Source organism: Pongo abelii, chromosome 2 (assembly GCF_028885655.2).
Source record: "Pongo abelii isolate AG06213 chromosome 2, NHGRI_mPonAbe1-v2.0_pri, whole genome shotgun sequence".
NCBI lineage: Eukaryota > Metazoa > Chordata > Mammalia > Primates > Hominidae > Pongo > Pongo abelii.
This window is the reverse complement of record NC_085928.1, coordinates 1,117,548-1,135,680: the sequence shown is the minus strand read 5'-3', so window position 1 is coordinate 1,135,680 and position 18,133 is coordinate 1,117,548. Positions and strand designations below refer to the sequence as shown.

The 18,133-nt window shown below is 37.8% G+C and overlaps 1 protein-coding gene across 4 annotated transcripts in view; it reads left to right on the top strand.

Moving 5' to 3' along the window:
* Positions 1–18,133, top strand: part of CRYBG3 (crystallin beta-gamma domain containing 3) — a 131,622-nt gene that overhangs the window by 4,254 nt on the left and 109,235 nt on the right. For 3 of the 4 annotated variants that reach the window (XM_024244479.3, XM_024244480.3, XM_063721670.1), the window contains exon 2: positions 17,806–17,872. The exons of the other annotated variant lie outside the window; for it this stretch is intronic. In XM_024244479.3, coding sequence (XP_024100247.3) covers positions 17,806–17,872 — 67 coding nt within the window. The remainder of the gene's footprint in view (positions 1–17,805; positions 17,873–18,133) is intronic. 4 annotated transcript variants of the gene reach the window in all.

Here is an 18,133-nt window from a genome sequence, read left to right as displayed (position 1 = left end):
TAAATCGTGAGAGAAGGTGAGAAGTGACATTTGAACTTAGGTCTCTCTAATGGACTCTAAAGCTCTGGTTCCTTTTTTGACAACATCCTGTCCACCACCCTTCTGAACTCTGCTCCTTCAAAACGTATTTGAATATGTGAGGCAATTGGATTGTTCCTTACTTTGTTCTAGAATGGGTGACACTGTGGCCCATTTCAGATATATTCCTTTTGGCTGTTACTTTGACCAAAGATAGTGTCATTGATGGAAAGAAGGTGAGACAGGATTGCTAGGCCCAAGGTCTAGACACAAGGGCTGTGTCTTCATCTTTGTGTCCCCTTAGTTCAGGTGAGGAGTGACTGTTTGTTGATTGGAGCATTAAAGCACTTGTTAGTAACATTCAGCTAGGGGTGGTGCCCTCCCCAACCTTCAAGGAGGCACTTAGAAACACAGGAAGGTTGTTTTTGCTTGTCACTAGCTGGGAGTATTGAATGGTTGGGGCCAGGCTGCTAATGAGCTGTGGTGTAGGTGGTACTCTGTACTGTCAGAAATGTCAGTAGTACTTCTGATGACCAGCATGGGAGAGCTATTGGCCTTCAGGTTAAACTACCAGTGTTGACCACAGCATCAGTTATGTGAGGAAAGGAAGCTTTGTTTTCTAAATTGTCGTGATGATTGCATTTGTATTGATTTGAAGCACTAAAAATAATTGGTAACTAGTTAGTTGGATAGGAGATACCTGTGTCACATCAGCAGTTCATGCCTTCAGTAGTGAAGATGATGAGAGAATTCCAGAAGTCTTTAGGGGTGTGTATTTTGTCAGAATCTTGTCCCCCTCTGCTCCTCTAGGTTAATTCAAAGCAAAAGCTTACTCTTGGCAGCAGAGTCAAAATATAGCCTGTTGTAGGGTATCAAAAGTCTACCCTTTTCAAGTGATTTCCATCTCTTGGGTTCAATAAGGTGTCTACCAGATGGCTAATTTGGGAATTCTATTTTTTGCTGTGAACATTCCTTGGAAGTGGACTCAATTGTATGCTCTGAAAGTGTTAAAGTTGCAAGGATACCACAAATTGACCTGCAGTAAGTTTATATAATCAGAACTTCTAACTTTATTGACAGTTATAACATTTTTAAGTTTTTTTACTCATCACAGCAGAAAATATGTAAAAAGGGTAATAGCAAGTTTTGTAAAATAAGAGAAAATATTCCCTCAAGACAAAATATTTTCTATCCAAAATTCTGATGAAATATACCAAATTCCAGATATAAGAAATGTTAGTTACCAATTATTAAATAAAATGATAGCAACAAACTGTAGGTGGTTGTAAAATTAAGGAAAACAATCTAGGCTATATGCTGAAAACAAGGAATCAGCATGAAGTAAAAGTTAAGGAGGTAATACTTACTTTGAGTCTGTTCAATCCAAGTGAGTGGCTGCTTTGTGTCCCATATGGTGCAAAGCAATGTGGATATGACCATAAATGAATGACCAAATATGCCTTCATAGAATTCACAAATTAATGGAGGAGATAAAAGTGTACATCTCTGTTCTTAATGTGAACTAAGTATAAACCAAACATGTCTTTGGAGTGTGTGACTTGTTTCGTTCAGAGCATACTTAATGTGTCACGAATGTCATACATTGTATGGGAATTTTAATTGGGCTTTCAAAATATGTTCTCACATTATTAACTTTTCTCCGAGCATGGTTTGGTTGGCTTCCTTTGCCAAGCCAGCATAGTGGGGGAAACATGATAGTCACTGCACCGTCAAGGTGAATGGAAGTGCTGCGCCTTGGTTCTTCTTGCTCTCCTCCTTGACCCTTCAGGCTTTGCAAGTCCTGGGGAGAGGCAGAAAAGTGCATCCCTTCGGGAATCAACATTCCAAAAAAGTGGCAGTGCTTTTTTTTTTTGATGGAAAGAAGTTGAGACAGGATTGCTAGACCCAAGGTCAGGGGCTTTGTCTTCATCTTTGTGTCCCCTTAGTTCAGGTGAGGAGTGACTGTTGATTGGAGCATTAAAAGACTTGTTAGTAACATTCAGCTAGGGGTGGTACCCTCCCCAAACTTCAAGTAGGCACTTAGAAACACCGGGAAGGTTGATGCTGTTAGAGAACAAATCGAAGTTTTTCAACTAGTAATAAGTCATTCTTAGTGTTTATTTGGCAGTTGTACATGGCCAAGTAATGGTACAACTCCATCCAGCAGGACTGTCCCTGAATGTTTAACTTACTCCCAGGAGTTTTTAATTGGAAGTATGCTAAAGCACTGAAACAACAACTTAACCAAATGTGTGTTTGTTTTCTTTTTTCCTAATCAATTAATGATGACAAAAACAAACTAACCTTTATTAAGGCCCTACCCTTTATTAAGGGTACCCTTAGTACCCTTTATTAAGCCCTGAGCTTGGAACTTTAAAAATATCAATTCACTTAATCCTCAGAACAAACGTATGAGAGAGGTATCTTTACTTCCTTTTACAATATATAATTTAAGGCTTCAAGAGGTTCAGTAGGTAATCAGAAGTCTCACAATATTGGTAGTAGAGTCAGGAGTCAAGTTTTCCTTCCTGAATTCAAAGCCTACAACATTATGTAACAGCTTCCTCCGCTTAACTTGGGAAGACTCGTAAAAGAAGGCTGCCCTTAGAAAATGGTTTGGAATGGAAATAAAAGACAATGGCATGTAGCTGGACATCTGCCCAGATGAACTGGGTCAGGGCTATGGACAATCAAGAATTATACTTCTGAGAGTTGGGAGAGGAAAATAAATGCATACATTTATGCAGATTATAGATTTATATTTAAATACAAAGAAAAGGTCAGTCTCCTTCAAAAGGGAGTTTCGGATGGAAACTATAACAAGATACAATATTCTACCTGTTTGATAAGCAAAACTCCAGTTTGATGTGGGGAAGCTGGAACTCTTATACACTGCTAGTGGGAGTGTAAATTGATACACCACTTTGGAGAGAAATTTGACAAGACCTGTCAATATTGCAGATTCACAGACTTAGCATTTCTGATTTCAGGGAATTCCACTGAACATGTACAGTTTGCAAACAGGCCAAAAGTTGCCTATAGAAGTTAGTCATTGCAGCATTGTTTTAATAGCAAAAGATGAAAAATAGAGTAGAATGCCATTCAATTGTGGACTAACTGATAAATCATAGTACATCCATATAGTGAATTATGATGTATCTACCAAAAAGAATAGGAAAGCTTTTTATGTACTGTTAAGGAAATATCTCAAAGATACATGAAGTTAAAAAAAAAAAAAAAAAAAAAAAGCCAGGCGTGGTGGCTCATGCCTGTAATCCCAGCACTTTGGGAGGCCGAGGTGGGTGGATCACCTGATGTCAGGCATTTGAGACCAGCCTGACCAACATGGTGAAATCCCATCTCTACTAAAATACAAAAAAATTAGCCAGGTGTGGTGGTGCTTGCCTGTAATCCCAGCTACTCCAGAGGCTGAGGCAGGAGAATTGCTTGAACCTGGGAGGCAGAGGTTGCAGTGAGCCAAGATCGTACCATTGCGCTCCAGCCTGGGCAACAAGAGTGAAACTCCATCTCAAAAAAAAACTTAAGCTACAACTAATTGTGTATAGTATGCCCCATTTGTATATACAAAAGAAGGGGATATGAAATAAATGTTACTAGTGTTGCATAACTTATTTTGGGGGTATGGGGAACTGAGTGAAGGGATGAGAGGCAGGAGAAAGACTGTCTTATGCCTTTGTACACTTAAAAATTATGTGAATTACCTATTTCATAAAGTAAGAAAAAGATTGGATTAAAATCTGGTGAATATCTGTGGCTAAAAGAAGGAAAAAAAAGAAAACAAGAGAATGTATGATCCTGAGTTGGCAAAAATCCTCCAAAGAGAGAATGCACTACATTAACTTATTCAAATTAGAAAAGTTTCAGTTAAAGATATAAATAAATAGAAGTAGTTTTTGTAATGCAGAGTAACTTGATATTTTGACAGTTTGTACAAGTAGGGGTGAGGCTTTTCTATATTATTAATCTCTAATGTGAAACTGGGTGGAGTTGACACTTGCAGCCACAAATATATCAACATAACTCATTTTTACATGCTCACCTGTCATCCACCTTAACCTCTCCAGTATGACCCAGGACAGATTATTAACCTCAGAGTCTTTAGTGATAAATCAAGGGAGCTGGTTTTCATCTCTAAGGTCTCTCTCAGCTTTAGCTACCAGCCAAAACTCCATGGGCTATTATGTGTGTACAAAATTGATATGCCTTATAAATTAGAAAGATTTATATTTTATTGGAAAAATCACATATGAAAATGCTTTAGTTAATTCTTCCATGTGATCCTAACATTTTGGTTGTTTGATTTGAAAGCTTCACCTGTGTTTAAGAAGAATTAATTTAGCGTCGCTGTGTCAAGCACCAGTCTAGGTCCTGGGAATCCAGCAGTTAACAAGGTGCAGCATTGTCTTTGCCTCAAAGCACTCATGCAGTTTTGTGGGGAAGGCAGATATTGCCCAAATCTTTCTTCTCTCTTGAAATAAGTACCAAAGTAACATGTAGGGGACTGTAGGAGCATTTATCAGATGTGAGCCCATTTTTGAGGCTCTCAGAGGAAACTTTTATTTTTTTTTAAATCTCATTTAAGCTGTTTCTCCTGGAACATGTGTCTAAGTAATGTTTTTCTGTTCTTGATTTATAAACTTTGGACAATATGTATTGACTTCTGGTTATGGTAGATGAGCACTTAGCTATTTTATACGCTTCCACATCTCATTACTCATCCAGCCAAAATAATCATTATAATTGGAAGATTAAATAAACCTGTAGATTTCTATGAATATTTAGCTGTTGTTTTCTGCTAAGCCAAGTGATGTATTATGGTTACTTTCTTTGTGTGATATTTTGTTTTTCATGGAGTAAATTACCTTTTCATTTGCTTATTGCTGCTACTTCTAGGATGCACAAATACATTTATAAAACCACTTTCAGTGCTTTTTTCTACATCATTAAATCACATCTACCAGTTTACCCCATGACTTCCAAGACCTTTCTCTTGGTCTCTGTGTCTTCCTGTAATTTGTATCACCTAGTAGTTCCCAAGCTTGCTGCACTGATCTCTCTACTACTCAGCCCTATGTAAGACCACCTATTTTTGGACCTCATGTATTCCTCTTTCTTGGTTAACTCCCCCTTTTGTTGGCATATATCTAACAAGAAAGGGTACATGTTAGATAATTTTTTTTTAGTTTTTGCACTTCTGAAAATACATTTTTCTACTCTAGTAAATGATAGTTTGGGTATAAATTTATAGACTCAAAATTACTTGCACTCAGATTTCTGAAGACATTTCTCTATTAGTCTTCTCTTTAATTCTGGATTGTTGAGAAATCTGAGGCTAGTACGATTTCTGGACCTATTTTTGTGATTCATTTTTTCTTTGTGAATTTTGAAATCTCTTTTCAGTGTAGACTCTACAAATGCACAGTAATGTACCTTACACAGTGCCTTTTAAATTCATTTTGCTGGACAGTTGGCAAGCTCTTTCACTTGAGAGGCTTATATCTTAACGATTTAGAATGGAGAGTTTGGCTCAAGCTCCCTGTGTGTGGTCTGTGCTTTCTGTACTTTCATTCTTGGTATTCCAGAGTCTGGAGGCTTCTCTTTTTAAAAATTGCTAGGCTCCTGCCAAATGTTATAATTTGGGGATGTGAGTTCACTAAAAAATCAACTGACAAGAGGCAGATTAATAGGAAAAATGACATAGAAATTTATTAGCATGCAGGGGGAAAAAATTGATTACCAAATATCCCACTAGGGTACAGATGCTTATATACCCCACCTCTTAGGAGAGAGGGAAGTGGATGATTTTAGGGGAATAGTAAATGATTTTTGTGGGAACTCATTGGGCTTGAAGAACATAACAAAGGCCTGGGACAAAGTCTGTTGGGCCCACAGAACAGACAGTGGTTTATGACAAAAGTCTGTTGAGATGTTATGACAGACTTCAGTCTTTCTTCTTGTAACATGAGTTCAGTTAATGAAAACTAGGGAAGGGACTAGAGGTAATTGTTTTCTTCTTTGATGGGTCCAAACTTTAAGCAGATAAGAGAACTTCAGAGAACAGAACTTCATTCTGTGCTTTGGGAGAGACAGAGAATCAAAGACAAAAGATGAAGGTGGGGTTCAGAGAGACCTTGAGGCTGCTCAGTTCAGCATGTCAAAGTGCCCTATTTTGGGGTATGGGATTCTGAGTTTTTATCTATTCTTTTTTGTAAAAGAATTATTGATATATAATTATTGTACTGTTTATGAAGTGAGTATATGTGATATTTTGTTACATTCATGCAATGTGTAATGATCAAATCAGGGTTTTTAGGATATCACTTCAGCTTAGCACTTCACTGTTAGAGCGGGGGGGGGGGGGCGGGGATTACCGTTAACAACAGTATACTGTAAAATAGCTAGAAGATAAGATTTGAAATGTTCCCGACACAAAGAAACGATAAAAGTTTTACTTATTCTAAATTATATTTGTGCCTGTTTTTCTCTCCTTCAAAAATCTCATCTGTCCTGAATGCTGTTATTCTTCATCTTTTTTTTTTAACCTTGTAGCTGATTTCTTCTTATTAATTGCTTTACCATCATTTCCATGGGACAGAGTTAAACATGTGTTCATCTATAGTGTTTTGCTAGAAATAGCTAGAAAATCTTTGCAATTATCATTGTTGCCAAACTTTTTAATTCTTTGAGTATAAATTGAACTCCATAACCTAACCTCTCAATGATGGCTATGAGGAAATAATTGCTTGCTTATGGATAGGAAGAATCGATACTGTGAAAATGGCCATACTGACCAAAGTAATTTATAGATTCAATGCTATTGCCATCAAGCTACCATTGACTTTCTTCACAGAATTAGAAAAAAACTACTTTAAATTTCATATGGAACCAAAAAAAAAAAAAAAGAGCCCGTATAGCCAAGACAATCCTGAGCAAAAAGAGCAAAGCTGGAGGCATCATGCTACCTGACTTCAAACCATATTAGAAGGCTACAGTAACCAAACAGCATGGTACTGGCACCAAAACAGATATATAGACCAATGGAACAGAACAGAGGCCCCATAAATAATGCCACACATCTACAACCATCTGATCATTCACAAACCTGACAAAAACAAGCAATGGGGAAAGGATTCCCTATTTAATAAATGGTTTTGGGAAAACTGGCTAGCCATATGCAGAAAACTGAAACTGGACCCCTTCCTTACACTGTGTACAAAAATTAACTCAAGATGGATTAAAGACTTAAATGTAAGACCTAAAACCATAAAAACCCTAGAAGAAAACCTAAGCAATACCATTCAGGACATAGGCATGGACAAAGACTTCCTGACTAAAACACCAAAAGCAATGGCAACAAAAGCCAAAATTGACAAATGGGATCTAATTAAACTAAAGAGCTTCTGCACAGCAAAAGAAGCTATCATCAGAGTGAACAGGCAACCTACAGGATGAGAGAAAATTTTTGCAATCTATCCATCTGACAAAGGGCTAATATCCAGAATCTACAAAGAACTCAAACAAATTTACAAGAAAAAAACAACCCGATCAAAAAGTGCGCAAAGGATATGAACAGACACTTCTCAAAAGAAGACATTTATGTGGCCAATGAACACATTAAAAAAGCTCATCATCACTGGTCATTAGAGAAATGCAAATCAAAACCAAAATGAGATATCATCTCACACGTTGGAATGGTGATCATTAAAACATCAGGAAACAAGAGATACTGGAGAGGATGTGGAGAAATAGGAATGCTTTTACAATGTTGGTGGGAGTGTAAATTAGCTTAACCATTGTGGAAGACAGTGTGGCAATTCCTCAAGGACCTAGAACCGGAAATACCATTTGACCCAGCAATCCCATTACTGGGTATATACCCAAAGGATTATAAATCATTCTACTATAAAGACACATGCACACGTATGTTTATTGCAGCACTGTACACAATAGCAAAGACTTGGAACCAACCCAAATGCCCATCAATGATAGACTGGATAAAGAAAATGTGGCACATATACACCATGGAATACTATGCAGCCATAAAAAAAGATGAGTTCATGTTCTTTGCAGGGACATGAATGAAGCTAGAAACCATCATTCTCAGCAAACTATCACAAGAACAGAAAACCAAACACCACATGTTCTTACTCATAGGTGGGAGCTGAATAATGAGAACACATGGACACAGGGAGGGGAACATCACACACTAGGGCCTGTTGTCGGGTTGTCAGGGGGTGTCTAGGGGAGGGATAGCATTAGGAGAAATACCTAATGTAGATGACAGGTTGATGGGTGCAGCAAACCACCATGGCACCTGTACACCTATGTAACAAACCTGCACGTTCTGGACATGTATCCCAGAACTTAAAAGTATAATAAAAAAAATTGCTAAAAGATTACAAAACAGGTTTTTCGCTGTCATAGTCTGTGTTGTGTGCTATAAAGGAATACCTGAGGGTGGGTAGTTTATAAAGAAAAGGGATTTATTTGGCTCATGATTCTGATGGCTAGAATGTTAAGATCGGGCATCTGCATCTGATGAGGGTGTCAAGCTGCTTCCACTCATGGTGGAAGGTACAGGAATCACTTGGGAAGAAAGGAAACAAGGGGTCAGGAGGTGCCAGATTCTTTTTAACAGCCAGTTTTCCTGGAACTAACAGAGTGAAAAATCACTCACCACCACTCCAGGGAGGGCATTAATCTATTCCTAAGGGATTCATCCCCATGACCCAAATACTTCCTATTGGGCCCCACCTCCAACACTGGGGGTTGAATTTCATCATGAGCTTTGGAGGGGACAGACATCCAAACCATAGCACTTGCATACTTATAAAATCAGATATGCTTTAAAAGTGCTGATTTCACGTAAGGTGTTGGCACTAAAATATAACCCATTGTAGTAGGCAGAATTCCAAGATGGACCCTAGTACAGTTATAGAAAACAGTTAAGGAAAAATATTTTATATGTTCTTTATGACAAACAAGACAAATGGCAATGTTAGAAGTGACATGAAAATGGTATTTGGGTGGTCTCACCAATATTTGTTTTATGTAATTTTTAGAAGATATGTTAGAAATTTTTATCTTTCATATTAAAATGTATACAAAAGTGGTTTCTACTTCAGTGGCAGATCATAAATTTCTTGTAACTACCATGCTTCTTATGACAAAGAATGAAATATTTTGAATTTGGTGTTTTAATAACTGGGGACAAATTAGGTGAGATGTAAACTCTCTTGCCTTTTATTGTCTTGTCAAAGCACAAAGGAGCATTCACAGGATGGAAGGATGGCATTGTGCTTTTTATCATTAAAAGCTGAAAATGTGAACTGTAATAATGGTGTTTCATTGTTCTAAGTAGGCAAATAAAAATTTTTTGGCAATGTTGCATATATTATGATGCAAAAGAATTAACATTAGTTAATATTTGCAGTATTCGTATTTTGTTATTTAATTGCTTGCATTTTTTGCACTCACTTGTTTTTGCTTTTACTTTCATCAACTATGCTACTTTGTATTTTTTCTCTTTTTGATAGTAATATTTGCTTTTACAAAACAGGTATAAAATTATAAGAGGACCAAAAAGCAAAAGCACACTCATAACCCTACCCACTCAGAAACATATATCATTCTTTCAAATGATTCCCTGTGGGGAATATGTCTAAATATGTCCCCACATATTTAGATCCCTGTGTCTAAATATGTCTTCATGTCTAAATATTTTTATACAAGTAAAAGTTCTTCTTCAAGAGTTTGGAACTTGAATTTTTTTCACTTAACAATAGTGCTCTAACATTTCTGACAATAATGTGTATATTTATATGTTGTAAAAATAATTTAAAACCTAATTATTAGAACAACTTAGTCGTGTCATCACTTTTCAGAATCTTGTTTGCATATCTAAATGTGTCTCTACCTACATAGGGTTGTATTCTAATGAGGAGGGCAGAAAATATATAGATTAATATATAATATGCTTTGAAGTAAAAATAAAATGGGCATAATGGAAGTGGTGAGCCTAGGTAGGGTGGTCATGAAAGGTGTCTCTATTGGGTAGCATCTGAGCAAAGACCTAGATGATATCTGGGAGTTGGGCATGAGCAAGTCTGAGGAAAGAACTTTCTGGGCAGAAGGAACATTCACTTAGAAGGTTCTGGGGCACAGTCATGTGGCACAGATGCCAGTGTGGATAGAGACACAGAATTAGAGGAGGAGTGAGTGTTAGTGACATGGTGTTAGTTCATAGTAAGGAGTTGAAATGATGAGTTTACTTTTGGAAAGTATCACTGGGCATGTGTTTATATGTGTGTGTAAATGTGTTTTTATATTCACACATATATTATCTGTTTATCTGTGTCTGGAAAAATTTACAGAGGAGGAAGGATGTCAGTTGGAGGGGAGGTCAGCCAAGATCAGATTCTGGGGAGCTCTGCAAGGGCACAGTCTTGGGTCTCCAGTGCGCTGTCCTCAGGACAATTTGTTGAATGATAAGTGAATGAATGCTCCATTTTAGAAAGCAGCTAAAATACTGTTGTGAGTTCACATCACAGTGAGGGATTCAGGGTATTGAATCTTGGGGGGGTGAGTCAAACATTCAGAATCTGAAGGTTATGAGGTGGACGGAGAACTTGGGGAGAATGGAGCAGTCATTCACAACACATGTATGGTAGACAGCTCAGGCACACCTCAGACGTACTGAAATTCTCACTCTGTAGCCTGTGATTTAACTGTAATTATGGGTCTTATTTTGGGGGCATGAGTTGGGGAACAGGAAATAAGGCAGCCTCAAGGTAGATACATAAATTATAGGAGAGGACGGACATTATAGAGAAAAGGAGTGTCAGAAGTCTCAGACTGTGAAGCAACAGAGCCTCATAATCATGCCTACCTTTCCTCTCTCCTCCTGATTTTTCTCTAGAGTTTTGAAATCATTCAACTGCCAGATGTTTGGACTAAAATACATACTGTTTGAGTGCCTTAAAATTGCAGCTTTTAGTTACCTTTTAATTAGAAGCCCAGAAATAGTACCATAACCACCTGTTTTATATTCTGTTAATAGCCATTAAAAAAAATACAAGTACCACTCTACTGCTGGCAGACACCATTTGTGAATGGACAGTTTTCCAGATGGCGGTTTGGAAATCATTGGTGTGGAACTCTATCTTTTTCCCCATAGCATTGGACCTGCTGGATGGGACTCCAGGCCAGTGCACAAAAGTCAATTTAATCCATAATGTATCTGCAGTATAGCTTTGAACAAAGAAAATTATAGAACTTGTCACGTGAGGCTATGTTTCTAAGAAAAATGTCCCAAAGGTAATGTAGATCCCATGGCTTGAGCAGACCCTTTGGGAGGGTGTGAGGATGAAGTGCTTGCTGTATTTAAGGACCTAAAGGAGGGCTGAGAGGTGGAATCTGAGGGAATAGAGGGCAGGCCCAGAGCGAGCCTCAGTAATTTTGAAATAAGGGACGGTAGACATTTCTGCCTCTTTGTTATAATGCCCTCATACTAGTTTTGATCTAAATTGGTTTCTTGGCCATAGTCTTTCTCATCTGTTACCAGAAAAGCCTCAAGATTAGTCTACCTGTTTTTTTTCCCACCCATTCTTCTGTTGTAGAACACAGCAATGTGGGATTTTAGATCTGACAGAGATCTCATATCAGCTGGTCTGAACCTTTTTAATTTACATAGTTGTAAAATCAGATCCAAAAACGTTCATTTTGCCTGAAGTGCATTTTGTCCTCAAGGTGCTGTCTCTGAAACAGACAAAAGTTCATTCTGAGTTGTTGCAAAGCATTTTACTGCTTATGACAGTGGGAGAGGGAGTGGATAGGTAAAGATCTCGTCTTGTTCTGCATTATTTTTCATTTAGTCTAAGAGAAAGTCTCACCTGGAAGACTGGGGTATTATTTGATCACATTTTAAGGGAAGGATAGATTCTGGCTACTTTTAGAACCTCATCACAGGAGTTGGGTCAGGTGGGCTCTGTGGTGAGGAGGAACGTGCCAGGAAGGAAAGGCCTAAGGTGAGGTAGAAGAGGAGGTGCTGGTGAGTGGACCAGGCTTCTGGAACCAGCAAAGTTTTACAGTAGTTGGGGAAGATAAAATAATGGGGAGATTTGCCCTGATTCTTTTTCCCTGTTCTCAACAGTATTGCTGATTCTTCTACTGTAGACCACACCTCATGTAGTAGAAGTGAAAATCTCAAGTGGGAGGATAATTTCAGGCGGCAACAGTTTTGAACGGGGTTGGAAACAAAAGAGAGAAGGAAAATCGGCCCTGGAAGTGGAGAAATGTCCCTGTGGACAGAGGGTTGGGGTGTGCTGTTTAGATGTAAGGGCATTCCCAAATTAGGGAATACTTTATGTTAAGTGACCTCATATTTGGGGGTGCTCTGAATTGCTGCCAGTGATGGCATTAGCACCAAAGATTGCTTCCTCTCTTGAAATGGCAAGAATTCATAGACTCTGGCATCCATAGAGAAGTAGGCAAGCCTCCAGAAGACGCTTATGGAAGCTGTATCAAGTCTTTACCATTTCCAAATTTTCCTGATGCAGTAACGGTTATGTATGAGAGAAAGTCATAGGAGGAGGAGGTGCCCAACAGGTGTGTTACAGGAGAGGAGGAGAGCTTTACTCTCCCTTAACTGTGCCTCACGCCTCTCCACTGAGCGTACCCTTTGTTTCTGTGAGTCTGTCCTGTGGCCATCCAAGAAGGTGCTTTCTTACCTCATGAGAAATTGACTCTGAAAGAGGCCCAGAAGCTTCCCTTGGGCTCCAGTCTGTGGTATGGACTGAAAAAAGGGGATTTTTTCCTTCCAGGTCCCACCCTGTACTTTCAGTGCTGTATGTGCTCATTAGGGCATCACCTCTTTTCTAGATCGAGAAGCTTTGCTGAACGGCAGTGTTGGAAAATGGGTAGTGTTTTCTGAATAATTGTTACCTAATCTTTAGCCACACTTAACATCTTTAAATAATAAGTGGAGATTCTCCTGGTCATATTTTTCTCTTCCCTCTACAGCTGTCAGTTGTTGATGTCAGCTAAAGATAGAGAGGCTCTCAGACCATTGTTTATGAAGAATGGGGTCAGAGGGCCACCTGCATTAGAACAACCTGGGGTAAAGGGTGATTTGTAGCTCAAAATGTAGATTCCTGGGCCCCGTTCCAATTGGATTCCTTGACAGTCAGGCCCAGAAATCTGTTTGAGAAACATAGATGCCTCAGGTGATTCTGATGCATATAGACATAAGTTCTGAAAGAATGAGGGCAAGGACCTTGTCTGGTTTGTACATTGTGCAACCGCCAGCACCAAGAACGGTGCCTGACACATGTGTGCACTGCTAGTTTGTTGAGTGGGTGAATGAGTTCTTGGGCCCAGTTTTCCACTGCTTATCTGCTGTTGGTTAGGGAATCTTGTTACAATTTAATTTTAAGAAAATAATATCTCTTAAGTGACAGGTTAGGAGCTCTCCTTTATGTAAATTATTTGAAATTTAGAAGGTTAAAGTGACCCTTTTTTTGCATTGCTTATGGAAAATATTTTGTCTGGCACAGAGTCACACAAAGGCTAAATGGCTATATGTTGGATTCGTTTTCAGCCATGGTCCAAATAAAGTTGCTTAAAAAATGAGGCGCTTTTATGTTACATTGACCTTCATATTTGAGCTATTTTGAAAGATTGATTCTTAAAGTTCTGTTAGCTAAGATGAAGCTATTTAGAAATGTAAGGTGGTTTTATTTGTGCGTACATGTGATTTTGAATTCTGCTCTTCACCCCCTGCCGTGAATAAAATGTGTGCTTTCTAAAAATATTCCTAATTGAAATACCCTGGGTCCCAAAGGGGGTTAAATTGTGAGCAAACAATAGGCACAGATTGTTGTCTCTCATGAAGCTTGAGGTGAACATGGTTCTCTTTCCCGGGTATTTATTTTTTAAGAGACTGAAAATAGCACCCCAAGCCTTTTGAGTCCTTTTTGTTTCATTTTATATTTGTACTAAGCAGACATCTGAGTATTCACTGTTTTTGAGTATATAATAGCTACTGTGTTCTCATTTTTTAATGTTTTGTTTTATTTTTAAATCAACTGAAAATGACCTTGTTCTTGTTGAGTAATTTTTTCCCACCAGCTTCACTCCCTACTTAATGGTTTTAGAGAAGTATGTTGTAGGATAGGAATGGCTGGCATATTCTTTCAAGAGACTTATATGCTACCTCCTTAAGAAAAAAAGACTGATGTTATAATTATCTTGTTCCCAATGTAACAGTGTTTTCTGATGAAGGTAAGCAGGCCCAATTGGAAATATGGTTATAGATTTTTTTTTTTTTTTTTTGAGACAGGGTCTCACTGTATCACCCAGGTGGAGTACAGTGGCATCCTGAATAGCTGGGACTACAAACGTGCACCGCCATGCCCAGCCCTTTTTTTTTTTTTTTTTTTTTTGGTCAAGACAAGGTTGCCATGTTGCCCAGTCTGGTCTCGAACTCTTAATCTTAAGCCATCTGCCTGCCTTGGCCTCCCAAAGTATTGGAATTACAGGCCACACCGCACCTGGCCTGGTTATAGATTACTTTTTAAAATTCGTCTAACAAATACTATTTGAGTGTGTTCGTGGTGCCAGGTGGGATGCCAGGCTCTGGGATATAGACATGAATGATACATCTTCTGAATTAATAAGTTTATATTCTTGTTGGGAAGATGGACAACTAGCTGTTAATGATAAAGAGTGGCAAATATGTGGGAGGTATTGCTGCATGCAGTGAGAGCACAAAAAATACAAGTAAAACCAGAACTAAGCTGTAAAGGATTTAGAGTTGATTAGGGTGGGGAAGGGTGTTGCAAGCAGCAGAATAAAGTGATTTGTAGGCATGTAAACTTTGGTGTATTCTAGTAATGTCAAGTGGTTCTGGGTAACAGTTGTATCAGGAGCTAGGGCATGAATAATGTTATCCATGCTAAGAATGTTTCATGTAGAAAAGTGTTGAAATTTTAATAAAAGCAATGATTTTTATCAGTCAACCAAAATTTTAAAATATGTTGTTTGCTTTAAAACTCAACACATTTTAAAATTTTGGTTTAGCAATAAGAATCATGCAACTTAAAGGATGTAAGTGAGAATTTTAAGAAATATCAAGCAGTATTTCTTTTGGTGATTTTAACTTAAATTCTTCCATTGTTTGCTCAATACTTACATGCTGATTTACTGCTGTGTTTTTCTGGAATTTGGGTGTGTGTGTTTGTAGTTTGTACTTGGAAGTAATTACAGCTATTTGAAAAGACTGAATTCTGCCATAATCTTATGAACTTAGCTGCATTTTCTGGAGAGCTTTTATATTAGAAAAGAAACTTACCGTTTTCATTTACAGTCTTAGGCAGTATGTTTATAGAAAACCCTGTAAACACACCAAATAAAGCAGAATTTCAGGAATCTTGAAGCATGAACTAGGAGACTAAAATTAGGTGTTGTATGTTTAGGTAGTTTTTAGGTAGATCATTCAAAATAGATTGTAGTTAGAGAATTCACTTGTCGTCAGCATTCTTCTTAATTATACCCCAAATCTTTATAACATGATCTTTTTACATGTATTTGCCAGTTTGTTTTTGTTAATTTGAGCTTAAATAGACCAAAATCAATTCACATTTACTTTAAAAAAAAAAAACTGAATTGTAAACAGCCTTTTGGCAAAAGATAAAGACTAGTAAAATAGAAAAAAAGAGATAAGAACTTATTCACTTTTAAAGAAGCAATTATGAGACATTCTTTTTATTATTATTATTATTATTATTATTATACTTTAGGTTTGATGGTATGGATTACAATTCTGTATTGTACAATATATTCTATTGTTTTATTCCTGATTTTGTTCCTGAATTGTCCCACAGAATTTTTTATGTGTGTAACACATAGCTCATATATATATATATACACACTTTTTCTATTGACATTTAGAAGCTTTAAGGATCTGTTTAGCGGTATCTGTTTGGTCCATGTGTTTCTGCATGGAGTGTTGGACTTAATGACATTTTAATCCATTGTATTTTCCAGGTGTTCATGATTTATTTTTTGTTTCCATTTTTTGACCATGACCATTGGTTTCTTGGGTACTGTGTGTAATAACATAGACTTTTATGGATAGAAAATCTAAATGGCATAAATCATGTCCTCTCTTTCCATCTGATCTGCTTCGGGACAGCCTTTATTTGATCTGAGCTATTGATACTTCCTCCTCTCCGGGCCTTCACCACCAGTGACCACTATTCAACATCTGGCCCACTCTCAGTCATCCTCCTGCTTATGCTTGTCCCCTCCTTGAAGGGTTCCCACTGCATGTAGGACAAAGGTCAAATTTCGTAACGGGTCAGGCCTGGTCTTCATAGTCTGGTATTCACTAATTTTTGGTCTCAATCTCATCCCTTAGAGGATTACCTCTGTCCTTCACAAGCTCTGTGCTCCAGACTTATATTAAAAGCAAACAAATAAAACTTGGTTTTCAGAAAATGCCCGATTCTCTATTACCACCTGCTTTTGTACCTCCTCTGAGGGTACTTTACTGAGTAGGCAGAATTGGTTGTTCCTTATTTCTTTTATGCTTCGTAGCATTTTGTTCATTTAGCAGTTATAACTCTTACGAAACTGTATTGTTAAGGTGTATGTATTAGTCTCTCCAACTAGACTGAGTTTTGCAAAGAACCTGACGCGCTCATTTTTATATCCTTAAGGCTAAGCACAATCCTTGGCATATGGTAGAGAGTCAATAATCTTTAGAGTGAAGCTACTTAATTTGTCTAGTATTATGAAAGTATGAAAACAGGATAATGTTTGAACAGAGATATAAATATTTAGATCTGGAAGCTGGGTGTAGTGACTCATGCTTGTAATCCCAGCACTTTGGAAGGCCAAGGTTTAGAGGATCACTTAAGGCCAGGAGTTCAAGACCAGCCTGGGCAACATAGTTGAGACCCCCCCATCTCTACAAAAAATGGAATAACTGGGCATGGTAGCATGCATCTGTAGTCCTAAATACTTAGGAGGATGAGCCAGGAGGATTGCTGGAGCCCAGGAGGCTGCAGTGAGCTATGGTTGCGCCACTGCTCTCCAGCCTGGGCAACAGAACAAGACCATCTCTAAAAAAGAAAAAAAAAATCTTAAATGTGTCTTGGGAAAGTAGTTTATAATGACATCCCAAAAGGCATCTGAGGAGGTATCCCAGACTAAAGACAGTTAGAAGTAACTATTTGGGAAATCAGATTTTAAGGTGCCATCTGGAACACGTTTGGGGCTAGATAAACCTACATCTATTTTTGAGTATCCCCAGAATTCACTAGATAGACCTATATGTTTATAGTGATTTGTTGAATAGAAATGCATTCTGTTCCAAATAACACCCAGCATAGGCATTAAAAAAAGATCTGGCTATGGGGAACCTTCACATAAATAATATCTTAGAGTGCTAGCACTTACCAGTGTTATGAAAGTAATACACAGGTGCTCTTTTGTTCAGATATATCATTACTGTGATGTTGATTATCTGTGTAAGAAAATATGAGGCACAATGAGTTCACACAAATATCTGAAGCCTAGATGAACATTTTTGAATGCATTTTTTGAGTTTAGAGATTCAAATCAATATATCCTTGGTATAACATGGTGTATCAGTCTTTGGGCATTGCAGATAAAGGACCTTTCAGTTTGGGTTTAAATATAGAAAACTTTTAGTTTTGTGATTTTCTTTTAATTTCAAAAGAAACTGTGGTTTTTATTTTTCAGTGTTGAAAATGAGCCCATGAGCACAAGTCAGAAAAAGGAAAATGTACTTTCATCAGAAGCAGTAAAGGTATAGTTTTAACTTAATATTATTTTATATCAAGCAAATATCTTAAATTGCTGTTAATTCTTTTTAGATTCTGTCATCTTATTTTACATTTCAAAAAGAGCACTGTATAATTACTTTTTGTGGAAATCCAGCCCAGCTTTGTCGGACACTTGCATCGGGAGGTGGGATGGGAGTCTGGACAGGTGGGAAAGGCTCTGAGAAGGGAGTATACAGAGTGGTGTTCTTGGCTTTGCCACTAACCCAACTGTGTGATCTTCAGCT